At 41.9% G+C, this 16,720-nt stretch overlaps 1 protein-coding gene across 1 annotated transcript in view; it reads right to left on the bottom strand.

The window, feature by feature from the left end:
• Positions 1–183: 183 nt before the first annotated feature.
• The window catches only part of LOC140575553 (SH3 and multiple ankyrin repeat domains protein 2-like), a 125,938-nt gene continuing 109,401 nt past the window's right edge, over positions 184–16,720 (bottom strand). The window contains exon 24 of the mRNA XM_072695940.1: positions 184–10,059. Coding sequence (XP_072552041.1) covers positions 9,576–10,059 — 484 coding nt within the window. The 3' untranslated portion in view covers positions 184–9,575. The remainder of the gene's footprint in view (positions 10,060–16,720) is intronic.

The raw sequence follows: 16,720 nt of genomic DNA, 5'->3' as shown, positions 1-16,720 counted from the left end.
ACTGACAGCAGAGCACATGAGCTGCATGAAAACCTTTTAGTCATTTACAAACTACAGTTTTGCTCAAAAGCGCCATATGAATCCATTTATTCTAGAGCGCCCTCTAGTGGCCGAACAAACCCAAAGGCATTGTCAAGTGGAATCTGGTTACTGCAGGATCAGTGAATAGTCTCACATTAGAGGTCAGTCATAATGTTGATGTTTATTTCGTACAGTCAGTTCTGGTTGCCATACAAGAGTTATTGAGGAATTTCTCGGGGAAAGAGTGCAGTTACAGGAACTTCTCTTTTTCATTTCAGTAATAATTCAATCAATTCTAAATAAGAGGATTTGGATAGCACGAAATTACAGCAACAGATAACATGAACACAGGTTTTTACACAAAATAGAGTGAGAGGCTTAATATCTATGAAGAATACTAAATAAAATGGGTAAAAAGAAATGTAAAAACTTGGAAATAGTAACTATAAGCAGGTGGTGGGATTGTGATTGGGGGGGGGGGGGGGGGCTGATCCACACAGTGGTAAAATTTAGCTTTTCTTTAACTTTGACTACTACTTAGATCTACACAGAGATTACCTTAGTGATATGTTGCCCCATAAACTCTTCACATACTGTCTTTTTTTTTCTTCGTTTTCTTTTTTAATAGCTTCATATATCATATATAATAGAAGTGCTCAGACCAGCCAGTCTCTGTTCAGCAGCCTGGAAAGTCATGTATACATTTACAGCATGTGACGATTTGGTCAGACATACATGTTTTACAGAAACTCAGCAGATACAGGCTTTTAAATGTGTGCCTCTGTTTGTGGTAATCATCAGCTTTACTTTCCTCTACGGCAGGTTTGGGTTTTAAACCGCAGGGGTCAGGACGCATGATTAGGTTTTCAAAATCACAACCAAGGAGAACCAAGTATAAATATTGCTATCAGGAATCTAATAAATGTACTTATTTTTAAATACTTTTTTAATTGAAACATTATTTGGCAAACCACACTTTAGGTGACCTTCAGTCAAATAGATTTTATAAAATTCCATATATTTCTATATAAATCATTAAAAATACTGTGCTTTTTTTTCTTTTTCTTTTTTTTTGCTCGCGCTCTGCTATTGTAAAATAGTCTCTATTTGAAAAAGGGTCCGACATAAAGCAGCGTAATACGGGTTAGCCTTCGTCCAAAGAAGGCCCGCCAATCCCCCATCCAGTCCCAGGATATAATAATAATAATAATCTATATTAAATCTCTACAACCATTCATACACATAGCCGGGGAGGAGGATTTGCAGTCAAGAGTGAAGGACCGTCCCGCAGAGCTCATTCAGCTTCCCCTGGGGGAAATCGATAGCTCTCCTGAAAGGGGAATTCCTCTTAATTTAAGTGGTGATTGGTGTGAAATTGTTGGTCGCTGTAGAGAAACATGACTAGTTTCTATACAGTGGTGCTAAATGGAACCAGCTGCTGGTTGACATGACAACAATACGAATATATCTGTTTTATTTACCATCCAAACCCATCAAGTGAACCTCCATGCAACGTCTGAGTTTTATATGGGACATTGATGATGGTAAAATCTGGGAAATGAGGAAAATCTGAACAGGCATGTTTGTCTTCGGGGGACTACTTCTTGCCACACAACGCCCTGCGTGTCCTTCCACCACTTTAATGATATGCAATTTTAAAAACACATTTTAGATCCAAAACTGTAGTAAAACTGTGTCTCAGGGATCAGGCAGTTCATTCATGACCATTTGGTGTAATAACTTTGTGAAGGAGCTTTGAGAGGTTCAGATGTCCGCTCTGAAGGCTCACGTTCACGTCTTAATCAGGGAGCTCTGTAGGAATGGAGGATTTCCCCTTTGTAGATGTGCTCGAGTGGTAAAGCCGGAGAACTGGCCTCAGCTCTTGACCGGCCGTTGCACGGCATGCCATCGGTTTAGAGAAGCTAATATTAGCGAGAAGTTGGTATAACCCACTAGCTTCATGCTACTGAAGCCCGCTAAACTACATTTAGCAAACAAGTTAGCTGCTATATTTTATAAGTTATTTTAAGTTAGCTAGCGTTGTTCTGAGTTTTCCGCTCCACTACGGCCACTGAGTGACGGCGTTAGCGTTCAGCAGGAAGGCCGCCAACACACAATCGGGAAAGAGCTGCTGTGCGACTGACTGTACCATCAGATTCAGCAGATTCAGAGATCTCCTTTTACAGACTGCTGAAAGCTAAACAGAGGACAAAATAACGGATTGCGGCAATTCTCAGGAACGACTGGAATCCAGGCCCCGAAACGTGGGGGAGCTCACTGAGTTGTTAATATATATATATATATATATATATATATATATCAAACCCACTGTAGCTGCGAATTTAGCAGCATGTTAAGTTAAAATGCGCTGGAAAACTAGCAAACCTGGCTGAACCAGTCTGCTAAACGTGCCTGTAAACAGTCGAAAACACTGGACTTTGAGCTGGAGTTAGCTGGACCTTCCTGGCTACACATCGATACACGTGGATTGTTGGTTCTTTACTTGTTGGCTTTTACTGTTTAAGGTAAACACTGCTCCAACGTCTTCATCCTACAACTACAGCGTTCTCTGTACAGTCCACACCTCTAGGGGGCGCACATCCAAAACTACGGCATGCCATGGAACCGCTGCTCCAATCTGCTGGTCCAGAACTGCGGCTGGCTCTCCGGCTCTCCTGTGGATGGATGTTGTCGGGGTCTGTACTGTAGTCGACCAGCCGAGTCATTTTCAGTCTCTAAAGTTACCTAGCTTCTTTAGTTTGACACTGGAGCTTCAACGCTAAAGTTGCTAACAAGCAGTGGAGGCTTGTGGCCCATCTAGTAGCATGATGCTAACTGCACGTCTAAATCATCACTCTCTCTTTTTTTTAACCCTCATGGCAGTCAGCCGAGACATGTTTGGTACCTGATGTTTAATTCTTTAGTATACAACGGGAGATGCTAGGCTAACACTGCTACGGTCTTTGTACTGTCATCAACACCCTAAAGAAGCACAGCGCTAAAGTCAGATACCGAACATGTACTTTGTTCAATAACTGACTCTTCCTTTAAGACCTTCCCACGGTTTGAGGAGAGAGTGGTGATTCAGACATGCAGTTAGCACCAGGCTAATTGGTGGGATATAAGCTTCCATCACTTGTTAGCCACATTAGCCTCTTAGCTCCAGTTTAAAACTTAAGAATCACCAAACATGCGTGGGTTAATGGACTTAAAACTGATTAAATCGCCTTAAAACAGAAGTGCTTGTAGTGGGGAAGGTGGCTGGGCTACAAAGTCACTCACACAGGAAAGGGATTCAGTCTCTACTAATTCATAAAGTATATCTGTATATATTCATATATAAACACTCTCATATATATTTAATAGTAAAGAAGTCACATTTCTCAAAGTGTCTAAATACAAAAACCAGCAGAGTGCCTTCCGCTCCCGTCCTCCTCTTTCCCTTCCCTAAATTCTTGCTGATGGTGCTTAATGGGATTCAACAGGAATGTTGGACTGTTGGTGTTTTTATGTTCCTCTAAATCATTTCATGGTCAAACCTGGAAGTGTGAAGAAGCACAGCTTGGTGTTTAGTGTGTTTGTATCTACTGTAATGTTGGTCACGCTCACTTTTACTTGATAAATACAAACGGCGGACGAGATTAAAGTGTAATATTGCATCTCATAATATTAAAGAACCGGCTTTACTTTTAATAGAAGTGGCTGTTTTACACTACAGACCAAAAGCATGGAAGCAGAATTGTTTTTGTTGTACTCCTAAATTTAATTTTAAAGTTTATAATTCATTAAACTTTACAAAATGTCCAAACTATCCAAATAGTTTTATAAATTTAAGTTAGATTTGATATAAATTTATTGAAATGTGTTTGGGAATGAAATCTTTGAATGTAAAAATAAATAAAATTAAAATTTACATTTACAAAATTTACATCTATTATCTATTGTGTTTAAAATCTACACTTTAAAACACTGTCCATTTAGGTGTTCCTGTTTATATTTACTAGTTTAAGACTATATTTAATAGTTGGTGTTGCTTCCAGATGTTTGGCCTGTAGAGTAAATTCAGTCTTACTTTGTCTCTGAGGAGTGAAGAAGTGTCATTTCTGCTGTAATGGTACAAACCGGACATTTTAAAATAGCAGCATCTTCATTATTAACGTCAACCTTCATGGCAGGTTAGGGCATTTGGGTCCACACCAACGTTTACAGTCTGAGAGTTTCATAATAGTCATAGTATTCCATGGTGATGACGGATTTCCATCTTGGAGCAGCTCTAGCCCACATCAACAACTACCTAAACATAGTTAAAGCAACAGTTTGGCAAAAAAAAAAAAAAAAAAAAATCTAATTACCACATTTTCTCTATCCAAAGGTCTGAGAACCCTTCATTTATGTCATTCCTTGTTTCTGCAGAAATCTGCAAGAGATCTTTCCTCACCTCCTGCCCAAGATCCAAAGCATACAATCTCATCTGTTAAACATGGCGGTGGGGGTGTTATGAAATTTGGAGGAGATTCTTCCACACCTTTAAAGTTCAGCCTTAGAAGTTGGTATGTTTTCAGCCTCTCACCACTCAAGTCCCGAACACATTCCAGTGTGCTGTTCTGAGAACAGAAGGAGCTTCCCAGCTTCTTGCTTTTCTCAGTAAGCACTTCTTAAGTTCTTAAGTTCCACATCCTTTCAGACTCACAAACTGGGGATGTTTTCAGATCTATAACAAGAGTGGAGCTCGGCTTTCACCTCTCTTTCTGAAAAAAGAAAGCTTTAGGTGCTGTTTGTCTGATGGGGACAATGTTGTTGGTGGTCTACCAGGTCTTGTGGGGGGTTGTTAGGGTTTCTGTTTTCTAGACAGTTTTTAAACTTCAGTTTTGGAAACCCTTTTCTTCTTCAATCTGATCTCCTCCTGAAAGATGAAAAACTGTTTTGACTGAAAATAAAGTAAATGAAGGGTGCTCTGACTTTTGCACAGTGATGTACTTTTGTCCATGTTCTAGATAACAGTGAGTCATACAGTGTCAGAAACCACACAATCAAGCCACCATACGGTTAGAGACATGTCAGGCTAACTGGTGTACACAGACTTCCATTACTTGTTAGCTACATTAGCTTCGTAGCTCCAGTGCAGAACTAAAAAAGCAAAACCTCACAACAGCTGGATTTTTTTTGTTTGCCAAACTACGGTGGCCTAAAAAGCCCAACGCACTGCAAAATGAGCTGCAAAATCACAACACAGTTTCGAAACATGCAGCAAATTCACAGATGTGCAGTAAATTCAGACGAGAGCAACTTCAGAAACGCTGCAAATTCAGTCACAACACAATGGAAGTGTTGTTTTCCGGAGGACACTAAAAGGGACTGGAACCCTGAGGCTATATGTCCCATAGCACACAGCACCTCATACACTAAATACTATAGAAATGCTGCGCACCACTATAAGTGCATCTAGTACTGTAGCATGTAAAGTGTGTGATTTGGGAGGTAGACTGAGGCTACGCGTACGCAGAACTGACACCAAGCAACCAAACGAATGAAAAACTATGATGATTACCATGTTTTTATCATGGGTTTATGACAGAACCAACCAATGACTGTTGACCCAACAACTGACCTCTTCTTGCTTCTTTCACTGTTTTTTTATATATATATTTATATATACATGATGTTACAGTAAACAGATGTGCAGAGTGAAAAATGGCATATTACTACATAATCACTTTGTAGCCAATAACATGCAAGGAAATTATAAATTAATGTAAGTGACATTGATTTCTTATAACTGTCAGGAATGGGCCACTTGTTTACTCGTTTGCTGATCACTATTGATCATAGTCATGATTCAGCGTAGAAAACTACAGTACCGGTCACAAATTTGGACACACCTGGTTGAATGTGATCCAAATGCTGGGGACTGTGCAGTGTGTCCACTGTAGTTAGGACGTCATGGCTGGCGATGATTCAAGCCAGCCTGACGGCGCTGAACTGAAAAGATTGGTCATATCGGCTCTGCTAATTAGGCTCTTGACTGGTGCATGGTTTGAGAGGTATTTCCACTCTCACACATACACACTGCCCCCCAAAACAACCTAGGCCTACTTGAAACCCCTCAGCCACGACATCCTAATTATGGTGGAAACCTGTATGTCCACACTTTTGTCTGGTAGTGTACAGACAGTAGCAGTGACAGAGACTAGATGCTTTTCTTTCATTCGGTTGTTGTATCATGTAGCTTCAGGGTTCCGGTCCCTTTCAGTGTCCTCCGGAACCTCACTCCCGTTGTGTTGTGACGGGATTGACGGACGGGATTTGCAGCGTTTCTGAAGTTCCATGGTGTCTATGAGTTGTTTGTAGCATGTGCTTCTTCCGATTTGGCAGTGCGCTTGGCTTTTTTCGGCCATTGCACGAAACTATCACTTACTGCATGTATGTAAATCCCTCAACAGCAAAATAAAGATAAATCTGACAGAATGATTGACAGCTGCAGAGGAGTGTGACGGAGGGAAGGAAAGGGGGGAGTGGCACTTCTAAGATAAAGTTTTTTATATATAAAGTTATTCTGAGCAGATCCGGGAGGTTCACACCATCCTGCTCACCTGCAGAGACGAGGAAGACGAGGATGAGTCTGACGTTATTCCCCCTTTCCAGCATTCCAAGAGATGGGGCAGTCTGGCTAACACACACACTCGCACTCACACACACACACACACACACACACTTGCACAGAGGGGCTGCTACACTGGTACCCCTGTCCCAATACCACAGGTCTAGTAATATGTGTTTGTGTGTGAGAGAGAGAGAACATTTGTGGCTAGGGTCTCATTTACACACACAGGAGTGAGAAACCAGACAAACAAACAAACAAACAAACAAAACAAAACAAATGCTGATTCCAGCACGTGTTAGCTCTGCAGCTGCTGCATCACATCAACACAACTCTGTTAGTGAAGAAATAATGACTAGCAAAGATAGAAAAGGAGCCCCCAGCCCAGCTGGTTAAGGGTGGGCCGTGTGAGGCGGGTGTGAAACAGTAGCCAGCAGTCCGACAGAAGCGATGCGATCAGGGCGGGTGGTCAGCTTCAACACTAGAGGCCTTCAGTCCAGCAGTTTAGTGAGTTCCCTGTTCAAGTACGCTGCTGTAAAATACTGAAGATCTGAAGATGGTGAGGATTTTGGGTCGTTCGAACTGAGAAATTAATTGGATTTGTTTTTGATTTATGTTAATTTTATTGTTTGTCTTGGTTGCTTATGAATGAGTATCGGCGAATATCATATGTATTGCGCTTATGATATAAAAGGTGATTTCACTGTGCACTTGATCACCTATGCTTGTCTTTGAAATCTATAAAAGTAACAATTATCTTTAATAACAATGATGTTTACTGAATTATTAGGGGTGTAACAATTCACAAAATTCTTAATTCAACTCGATACGATGCTGCAATGTCTAGAATCTCTACTTTTTTTTCACTTTGGCCAACACTTGTCTATTAAATGTGGTATAAAATAAATGTAAAAGTATTAGGGATAAATCACAAAAGTCATAAATTGACTCAATATGATACTGTAGTGTCTAAAAATAAGTCCTGGCTAAAAATCTGCCTTCTGTTAATGTGTTGATATTTTAGTTCAGTTTATCACAGCAGTATAAACAGAGGTGGGCAATATGACAATTTGGTATCGCGATCACAATAAAACTCTGTTAATCCAATACCTAATAAGCACTTACTGACCGTATGTTGCCCCACTGAGTGTGTTTACATGGGCTTCATAATCCGATAACTGCAGAACTGCCGATTTTGGCAGTAATCTGATCACACATTTACACGCACTTGAGTCACCAGATAATGGCAACCTCAGAATCTACATGGGTCAGGCAGTAATTAGAGGTATACTTTCCAATTAGCCAATAAAAGAAAAAATTACTGCTAAAATGCAGCTCTCTTTATCAGATTTCTTACGCAGATTTCTAGACCGTGCTTCGATCAAGGGAATCCGAGTATGCTGTTTCCATGTCAACATGAGTAATCAGATAACTGCAGAAATCTGATTATGAGCAGATACGCACTCACTGTTCAATTGGATTTAGTGCAGCAAACTTCATCAAAAATGCCACAATATATCGTCATACATATTGTGTACTGTGAAAACGTGTTTACATACGTAATACTTTTGGCCATATCACCCACCCCTAGTTATAAAAGCACAATATTTGTTTGTAATTTAGCCACAGGTTAATATAAGAAGTAGGCTCTTAGGATTTTAATCTAACCAGAAAGTGGCATTTTCATAGGAGGGATGGTCGGTAAATTTGAATCCTTACTTAAATGAGTGCTTTTTTGGCTCCAGTGTGTTAAATGAATTGTTGAGTACCAGTGCAAACTGAACTGAGAGGCTGTACTAATGACAGCATGTTATAATCCATTTTATGCAATTATTTGTTGGCCAAAATAAAAATGTCCCATTGGTTTCTTCTACTGTGTAAACAGCTCCTTTAGTCACCCCTCAGTGTATATTACAAATAAGTCTGAATCGTACATGATTGAATCGAATCATGTTAAAAATAAAATTTCATGACTCACACACTTCAATTGCTTGCTTAGTATTTGGTAAACAAATACTGGACCTGTAATTTGGTGGACCAACTGTGCCCAATAATCAGGCTACTCTTAGCTATTAAAAATACGGCGTTAGGACATTCTGAGAATGTTTTTAAAAGTCGTAAGGATATTATTTTGTGGCATAAAGGACATCTTTTTGAGCCCCAGGGACTGCTATAGTAAACACTTATGAGACACTAGCCTATACATGCAGCATTAGAGGAAGGGAATCACTAAACTGGGCTGGACTAGAGTACACCTGCATTAGCTCTTCACCGTATGCCCAGGACCTGGTCACTCTGAGCAGTGGAAGAAGGACGAGTAAAAAATAAAAGTCCTTAAGAAGCGTCCTCCTGTCCTGGTACAGCCTAGTTAACCTCATGGGCGGCATGTAAGACAAACAGATTGGTGGTGAGGAAGAAACTAATGCTGGACCCTCCATTAATAAGGGGAATAAAGGCTTCTTCTCAGAGATTTACGTTGAGAATGTTTTGAATTCTGCTTCTGGCTGCGCTTCTGCCTGTTTCCAAGCAACATCAGCATCATACCTGTCAATCATCTACGTTTTAGCATCTAAGAAGCTACTTGGTTTTTGATGTCTAGCAGAGCCAGCTGGCTAGCTAGCTGTCGCGTCGATATGTCATGATAATTCCGAACTGTGAAATCGTAGAGTTCAGCGTACTCCACAACCACTAATCCCAACATCTGTCACTGAAGGCCCGCCTTCCCGTTCGTCTGATTGGTCAGCACAGAAAACAAAAACAAAACAAAACAAAAAAAAAACGCTCACGACATAGGCTACTTGACTGCATCGAGTTGCGCTTCTTTTTCGTCAACCCGGGGCACAGAAAGACACAGCCGGCTGCAGTAACGCGAGCAGAGCACGTCTCTCCCATTGGACACGATGTGAAAAAAGCGCCTCTGTCTGTTAAAAAACACGTAGGACATGATCCTGCCCCCTTATCTATCCAGTAGCAGCTTGAGCGCCCTTTCTATGTTCATCCGGTGACCGACGCGGGTCACTCCCAAGTCTATGAGGTCCTCTTTCTGGAGGTTGGGGAGGTGGGAGCCCTCGATCTCATTGTCCATGAAGGCATCCCGGTGCTCCCCCAGGTTGAGGCTTTCCAGCCAGTCGGCTACATCGTGCTTCGTCCACAGCAGGACGGGTTTGTTGGCGAACGGCTTGTTGGAGGCGGCCTGCAGGAGGGTCAGCGGAGACGGGGAACGGCTGCTGCCCGAGCCCAGGCTACCCAGGGGTGGAGTGGGCAGGCCGAACACGTCCGTCAAGGTGGGGGAAGAGGCGGAGCCTGGCAGGGAGGAGGCATGGCCTGCGGAGGGGGGAGACAAAATTGGGCTGGACCCGTGTGGGGGCAGGCTGGAGGATGGAGTGGATGGGATGGCGAAGGTCACCGTGGTGGTCCGTTGGGTACCTGAGGTAGCTTCCCTAAAGAAAGAGAGAGAGAGAGAGAGAGATCATTAACATGCGTTTCTCATGTATCTCTTAGATTCTAAGCTTCTTTTTTGTCCAGTAGGTGGCTCCACTCCTCTCTTCTTCTCTTTATTTAAGAGCTCTCGGGGGCAGATTTTTGACGTCATGATTTGTAATTTAATTTCCATGTTGAGAACAATCAAATCTGTCGATCACACCCATTATCTAAATACACTTTTGTAGAATGAAGGTAAAACTGGGATTCATGTCAGACTCTGACAGCTCTACACTGGTTCTCAAACTGGATCTCAAGCTGCCAGTATTATTATTTACCTATTCATCCAGAATAGCATATGTGAGGTCAGATACTAATGTTGAATAAGAGAGCCTAGCTCACAATCACAATCCGTTCTACGTAGTTCATCTCAACAGTAGCTCATCTCAACAGGTCAGGGCCAAACAAGTTCTTCCACACCAAAATCAACCAACCTGGCTCAGTCATGCTGGACAAGACAGACAAATGCCTTCCCCAATGCTGGAAGCTCTGTCTAAAATATCCTGGTATGCTGAATCATTAAGATTACCTGAGGCCAACCACTGAAAACACCCCACAACATTATCCCTCCTCCACCAAATGTTAGAGTTGGCACAATGCAGGCGGGCAGGTTATGTTCTCCTCGCATTTTTCTGCACTAAACACTCTGTGATCATGTTCTGTAACTTTATGAGGTCTGGTACTTTGTGCCTGAGTTGCTGTGGTTCCTAAATGCTTCCACTTTTATGTGTATAAAGGCAGACTGCATATATATATTAGTATTACTTATAGATGAGCCAAAACATTATGGCCATAGATAAAGTAAAAGGTGTTGATTATGTAGTAACAGTATTGCATGTGAAGATCTTGGATCTTTGTTAGACGCATTAAGTCAGTCAATAAGTCATCATTTCAAGATATTATGTGAGAATATTGAGAAAGTAAGTCAGTTGAAGGAAGGTTGTAAGTTTCCTGCACATAATATAGATTCCAGGCAAACCCAGCACGTGATATAGGCCATGTTAGCTTATGTAAGACCAGTAGTCAGTTAGCTTAGTGCTGCTGTAAGCATCGGTCAGACAGTCAGATGGACAGGAGAAAACGACAGAAAGTCAGAGAGAGCCTCCAGAGAGCCTTGTTTCTTAATCTCCAGCGGATTTGCCACTCATTACTTTAGACTTACTGAAAAGATTACTGTCTCTGAGATTGGCCCAGGAAAAACAGGATTTCCATGCCTCCTATTTTCCTCAGTTCTAGTGTTCCGAGAAGAATGTGTGGATAAACACACAGAGTTCTGTTTTAAACTCATTTATCTGTTTCAGAGACTGCAGGCAGTGATGGTAAGCAGCGACAACACTATGTGTGTGTGTGTGTGTATTCCTCTCTCTGTGGGGTCCAGATTCCCCCAGGATGATGGACACAAGAACATTTTGTGGTTGTGGAGACATTTGGCTGTTCTCCAAAAGAGGAAATACACACATACACACCAATACACACAATCACAGCAGCGTTTACCCACACTCATACAGAAGACCATGGATATATCACCCACACACACACACACACACAAACACAAGCATACATGTGTATGCGTGTGTGTGTGTTTGTTCCAAGTTTACCCAGCCATGAGAAGAACTGGAGCATGAGGCATCATGGGTAGTATGACAGATGGGAACTTGAGGCAGAATAAGGCCCTGCCCCCTCGGAGTGTGACCCAGCTAACACTCAACATACACTGTGCCTGATCAGTGTGTGTGTACAGGGTCATATATTCAGAGATATGAGTCTGTGTGTATGCATGTGTGTGTTTTTTGGATATATAAATGTATATTACATGTATATAAAATGTCTATGAGGCAAAAATTATGACCATAGATGATCACAGATGAAGATAACAGTGTTGATGATGTTTTAACAGTAGCGCATGAGAAGGTCTGGGTTCTAGGTTGCACGGTAACTGAACCAGTGGTTCTCGTAGACGACGTGCTGAGTGTGGAGAAATGAGCCACTTTGACTGGGATCCATTATACACACATATGGTTGCTGTGTGTATAAAAAGCTGTCTCACCATATATGCTGTTCTGTTTAAACACACTGGGGTTGTAATTACCATTCAGGGACACTAGAGGGTGCAGTTGTACTGTGACAGGGACAGTCTAATTGTGTTTCAGTGTAATTACAGGACATTCAGGACTTTGAACAGTTGGAATTGTTCTAAGACAGTTGACAGTTGAGGTTTTCTAAGACAAATATAAACAGTGAAATTAATTTCTATTCTATTCTATTACATTTCTAATAAAAATGTTTTAATTTTGGAACTTTAGTAAATTATAGAGTTAAAAATTATAGAGTTAAAAAATGTTTACACCCAGTTTTACCCAGCCAATTACCCAACCCCTATCACATGTAATGCTCTCAACACTGGGAGGGCGAGGACTGAAACATGCCTACTCCGACACACGTGCAACCAGCCACCATCACTTTTCAAACTGCTGCTGATGCAACGCCACCAGGTAAAGGTAAAGGTGCACGTATTTGTTACTGTACACTGTACAGCGAAATGTGTCCTCCACATTTAACCCATCTGTGGAAGTGAACACACACACACACACACTAGTGAACTAGGGGCAGTGAGTACACACACACCCAGAGCGGTGGGCAGCCAACTCCAGCGCCCGGGGAGCAGAGAGGGTAAAGGGCCTTGCTCAAGGGCCCAACAGTGGCAGCTTTCCAGGCCCAGGAATCGAACCCACAACCCTGTTATATCGATATACCTAACGTGCTCGGAGGAGCAGACGCTCGTGCTGACCAGCATCACACTGAAGTGATGTGAGGGGAGAGAGAGGCCAATTGTGTCAGATAATGAATACTGCAATTTGAAACTGGCATTATGTAATGACAGTCGCCCGCAACAATAAAAATAATAAGTCTAAAAATAGATTCCTATAAAACCAGGTCAGTTTTAGTGATTTGATCAGAAGGTGGTGCCAGTCTGCAAAGTTTTGCAGGCTTTGAATCAGTACATGATTATGATTTATTATTATTCTGTAGGGTGTCCAAACCATTGCTTGTTACGGTACAGCTAGCATGCACTGCACACACACACACACACACACACACACACACACAGTATAGCTCTCCATCAGTGGTGAAACAAATTAACAAATGCTAACGGTTATTATAGTTCATACTAAAACTTCAGACACACACACACACACACACACTAACAGTAATTAGGTGTAACAGCTGTGAGCCAGAAATGGCTCAGATTCATCATTTCTCCTCACCCCAGCTTTCAGCAGAAGACAATAACAGAATCGAGCATCTGTGCATTTAACGGTCAAATGAAGCTTCACATCTCAGTCTGGCAGCAGAACTCGCTACAACTCCGACTCTGAGAGTGGAGCACGACACAGACGGAAACTGTACCACTGTATTTTACACTGTATAGTAAATTTACTGTGACTGGAAGCAGATTCTACAGGACAGTACCGTGTCCCGTTCACGGATTTCTTCTCCAAATACTTATTTACCTTCAACACCTTACTGTAACTACCTTCAAAGTCATTCTTTATATTTTACAGTGCAATGGCAGTCTTCTCTATGTACATTCAAGCGTCAAAGACTTGGGTCAGAACACACGGTCAGCATGCAACACCAACACCAAAGCTAACAACAGCTGTGTCGGAAACTGTGCCTGATTCTGATCTAGTGCTCTACTTTGGGGTTTCGCATTCACTTTGAAATAGAAAGGGCGCTATGTCCTAAAACATAGTTTTTTAGTTTTCGTAATTTTTAGTGCACTGTAACAATCCCACAATGCATTGCAATAAGTACTGTACAAAGTGAGTGTAGACGAAGGCCGATGTTCAGATTACTTATATGATGCTCTCTGCTCACACGCATAACAACGTTATCTGCAATCCTTCACTACCTTGTGGAATTCTGTTCCCGATAATAGCGCTTTATATAGAGATCTGGATTTTCACATGAAGGGGTGTTCCACTAACTGAAAGAAGCAAACTCTAACTCATTATGCTAACAAAATAAAAGCTAAATTTCACTACTTTTAAAAAAAATGCTATCTATGCTAACTCTGATAAATAAAAAGAGCTATCATATATTGAAATACTGAAAGTAGCTAATGCTAGCTAAATGCAGAATGAAAATGCCTAACACTAGCTAACAGCTAACTGAAAAAAAACCTAAAGCTAACTAATGCTGCTAACTGAATATAGCTAATGCGAGATGACACTAGCCGGCTGTGCCAACTGTCCCGCTGGTGTGCGCTGTTGTGAGTGAATGACTAGACTACTATTCCCTACTTGTTTAGAGTGTAAAAGGCACACCTAGTGTACTAGAGTAGCAAAAGATCAAAAGATCAAGATCAAAAGTGTTTACTGCTGATTCCTCACATGATTCATTTTCAAGCCTAGCTATGACTGGGTCTTGAGATGGATGTGTAGAAAGACACACACACACACACACAGCAGAGTGAAAGCACAAAGGCGTTGGAGCTTTTCGTGCTTAATCACTGCAGACTTACTGCACAGATCTTCAGCGCAGAGTCCTTTCCACAGAGACACGATGCACAAGACAAGATGAGGAGACAAATGAGCATGACATGGGTGATTAAACACACACACACACACACACACAAACACACCGACACACAAACACACACACACACACACACACACAAATACATACAGCAATGTTATGAATAGACAAAAAACACACATTCCTAGAGCAGACTTGATGTGCCAGCAGTTATGACACATACAGCAAGAACTGGGCCTGGGGTCACAGGGAAAGCTCATATTATCCACCCATATTATCTGATAAAGTATTTAATATAATAGGTAAATAATTTCAAGCTTACTTTTCACAGTCAGCATCAAATTTATGCAAATACATACAACACACATTCCACTGGAATGTCTTATGACCGCAGAGGCCCACCTTCCCACCAACTACATGGTCCACAGTGGCATTTATATGGAAATTCGTAGTTTTGCTCCTGGCTTCCCCTGTACAGTTAGGGAGTGTAATTCACTTTTATTCCACTGCTGTAAATACAAATCACGCTTTGAGCGCCCTCTCACGGACAGCTGTACATGCACATGCATTTGTTGACAAGCTGAGCGATAGAGGAGCAGCACCTGAAGTGAAAAATGCATGTGCACTGAGATGGTAGAGTAATATTACAGGATCCTTAATAGCTTAGTCCTAACTACGGTGGATACCTGTGTATGTATATGTTCACTCTTTTTAAAATGATGATCATCAAACATTCAACCAGGTGTGTCCATACTTTTGACTGGCACTGTTATTATATTATTATAATGACACTAAGGGTTAGGCAAATTAAAGTAATAAGTGATTAATAACTGATTAATTAATGATTCAATTTCTGGTGGATCTGATAATGGGTACCGAATGAGTGTCATACACACTACTGCTTTTACAACCACACACACTCGGCATGCTGTAATCCCCTTTGTGTGTGTTAATGTAAGCGTCTCCCTTTTGGCTGTCCGGTTGGAGTTGTCTCTAATCAGACTGACACTGTAAAACACATACACACACACACACTGTAACCAGGCCTGCAGGCCGTTCTCCTGACTGTGTTGCTAGGCAACCGCTTAGTTCACTGGGTGAAGCGACGCTGTTCGGCAAAGCTTGGGGAGTGAAGGACGAACGGGGGAGAGAAAAAAGCCCAGAAGAACCGCGGTGTTGTCGTTTCCGTTCAGAGACGCTGTTACAGCGGAGATTACCTTCCTGCTGATCTGCTCTGACAGAGAGAGAGAGGGAGAGCGAGAGAGAGAGAGAGGGAGAGAGAAAGAGAAAAAAACTACAGGGCATCTCTGGCTCTCTCTCACTGCCATCCACTATGATACTGACTGTGTTCTCACTTACACTCTATTCTCCCGTTTCTCTCACACCGTAGCTTACCCAGCGCCAGTCTTCATACTGTTTATTCCTCTAAATCTTTAAGAGCCACTGAGACAAGTCTTCCCTTTTTCTGAAAGAGGAGTTTATGAACTTACTTTCTAAATGTACCGCTCTCCAGCCCATACAGTCCATATTCTTACACTGAGCTGCAAAACGGCCTGCTTTTCTATGTCACATAAACCAATATGTACATGCGATCATGTAAAATAACTTGGAGTCAGGATGAGTAGGACATCATTCGGGGGAGTTAAGTTTCTTGATTGTTAAGATTGTTGATGTGAGTGGTATCCCCAAGAAGAGATCCAATCAGCTCTCTGCGGCCTTCAGAAAGAAGGCTATGGAGCTGGCTTTAAGGGACCAGGTGAAGTTCTTTGCAATGTAAACATTGAGGAACTTTGTGTTTCTGGCGATTTCCACAGCACAGATGTTGATGTTCAGCGGGGGGGTGGTCTCCTCATACTCTCCTGAAGTCACTCTTTCAACCCTTCTGTCAGAACTCCTGTCTGTATGCTGACTTCTTGTTTTTGCTGTGGACACCCACCACAGTGATGTGGTTGGAGCTGTACTCGGTAGTACAGTCTTAAGTCTGTATGACTTATGACTGATGTAGACGTCTTTATTGTCCAGGTGGGAGTAAGATGTCAGTCAGTGAGACAGGATACTGGGGGGTGGTGGTGGTATAGATGC

This window comes from Salminus brasiliensis, chromosome 13 (genome assembly GCF_030463535.1).
Source record: "Salminus brasiliensis chromosome 13, fSalBra1.hap2, whole genome shotgun sequence".
Classification (NCBI taxonomy): Eukaryota; Metazoa; Chordata; class Actinopteri; order Characiformes; family Bryconidae; genus Salminus; species Salminus brasiliensis.
This window is presented reverse-complemented; position numbering and strand designations above follow the sequence as displayed.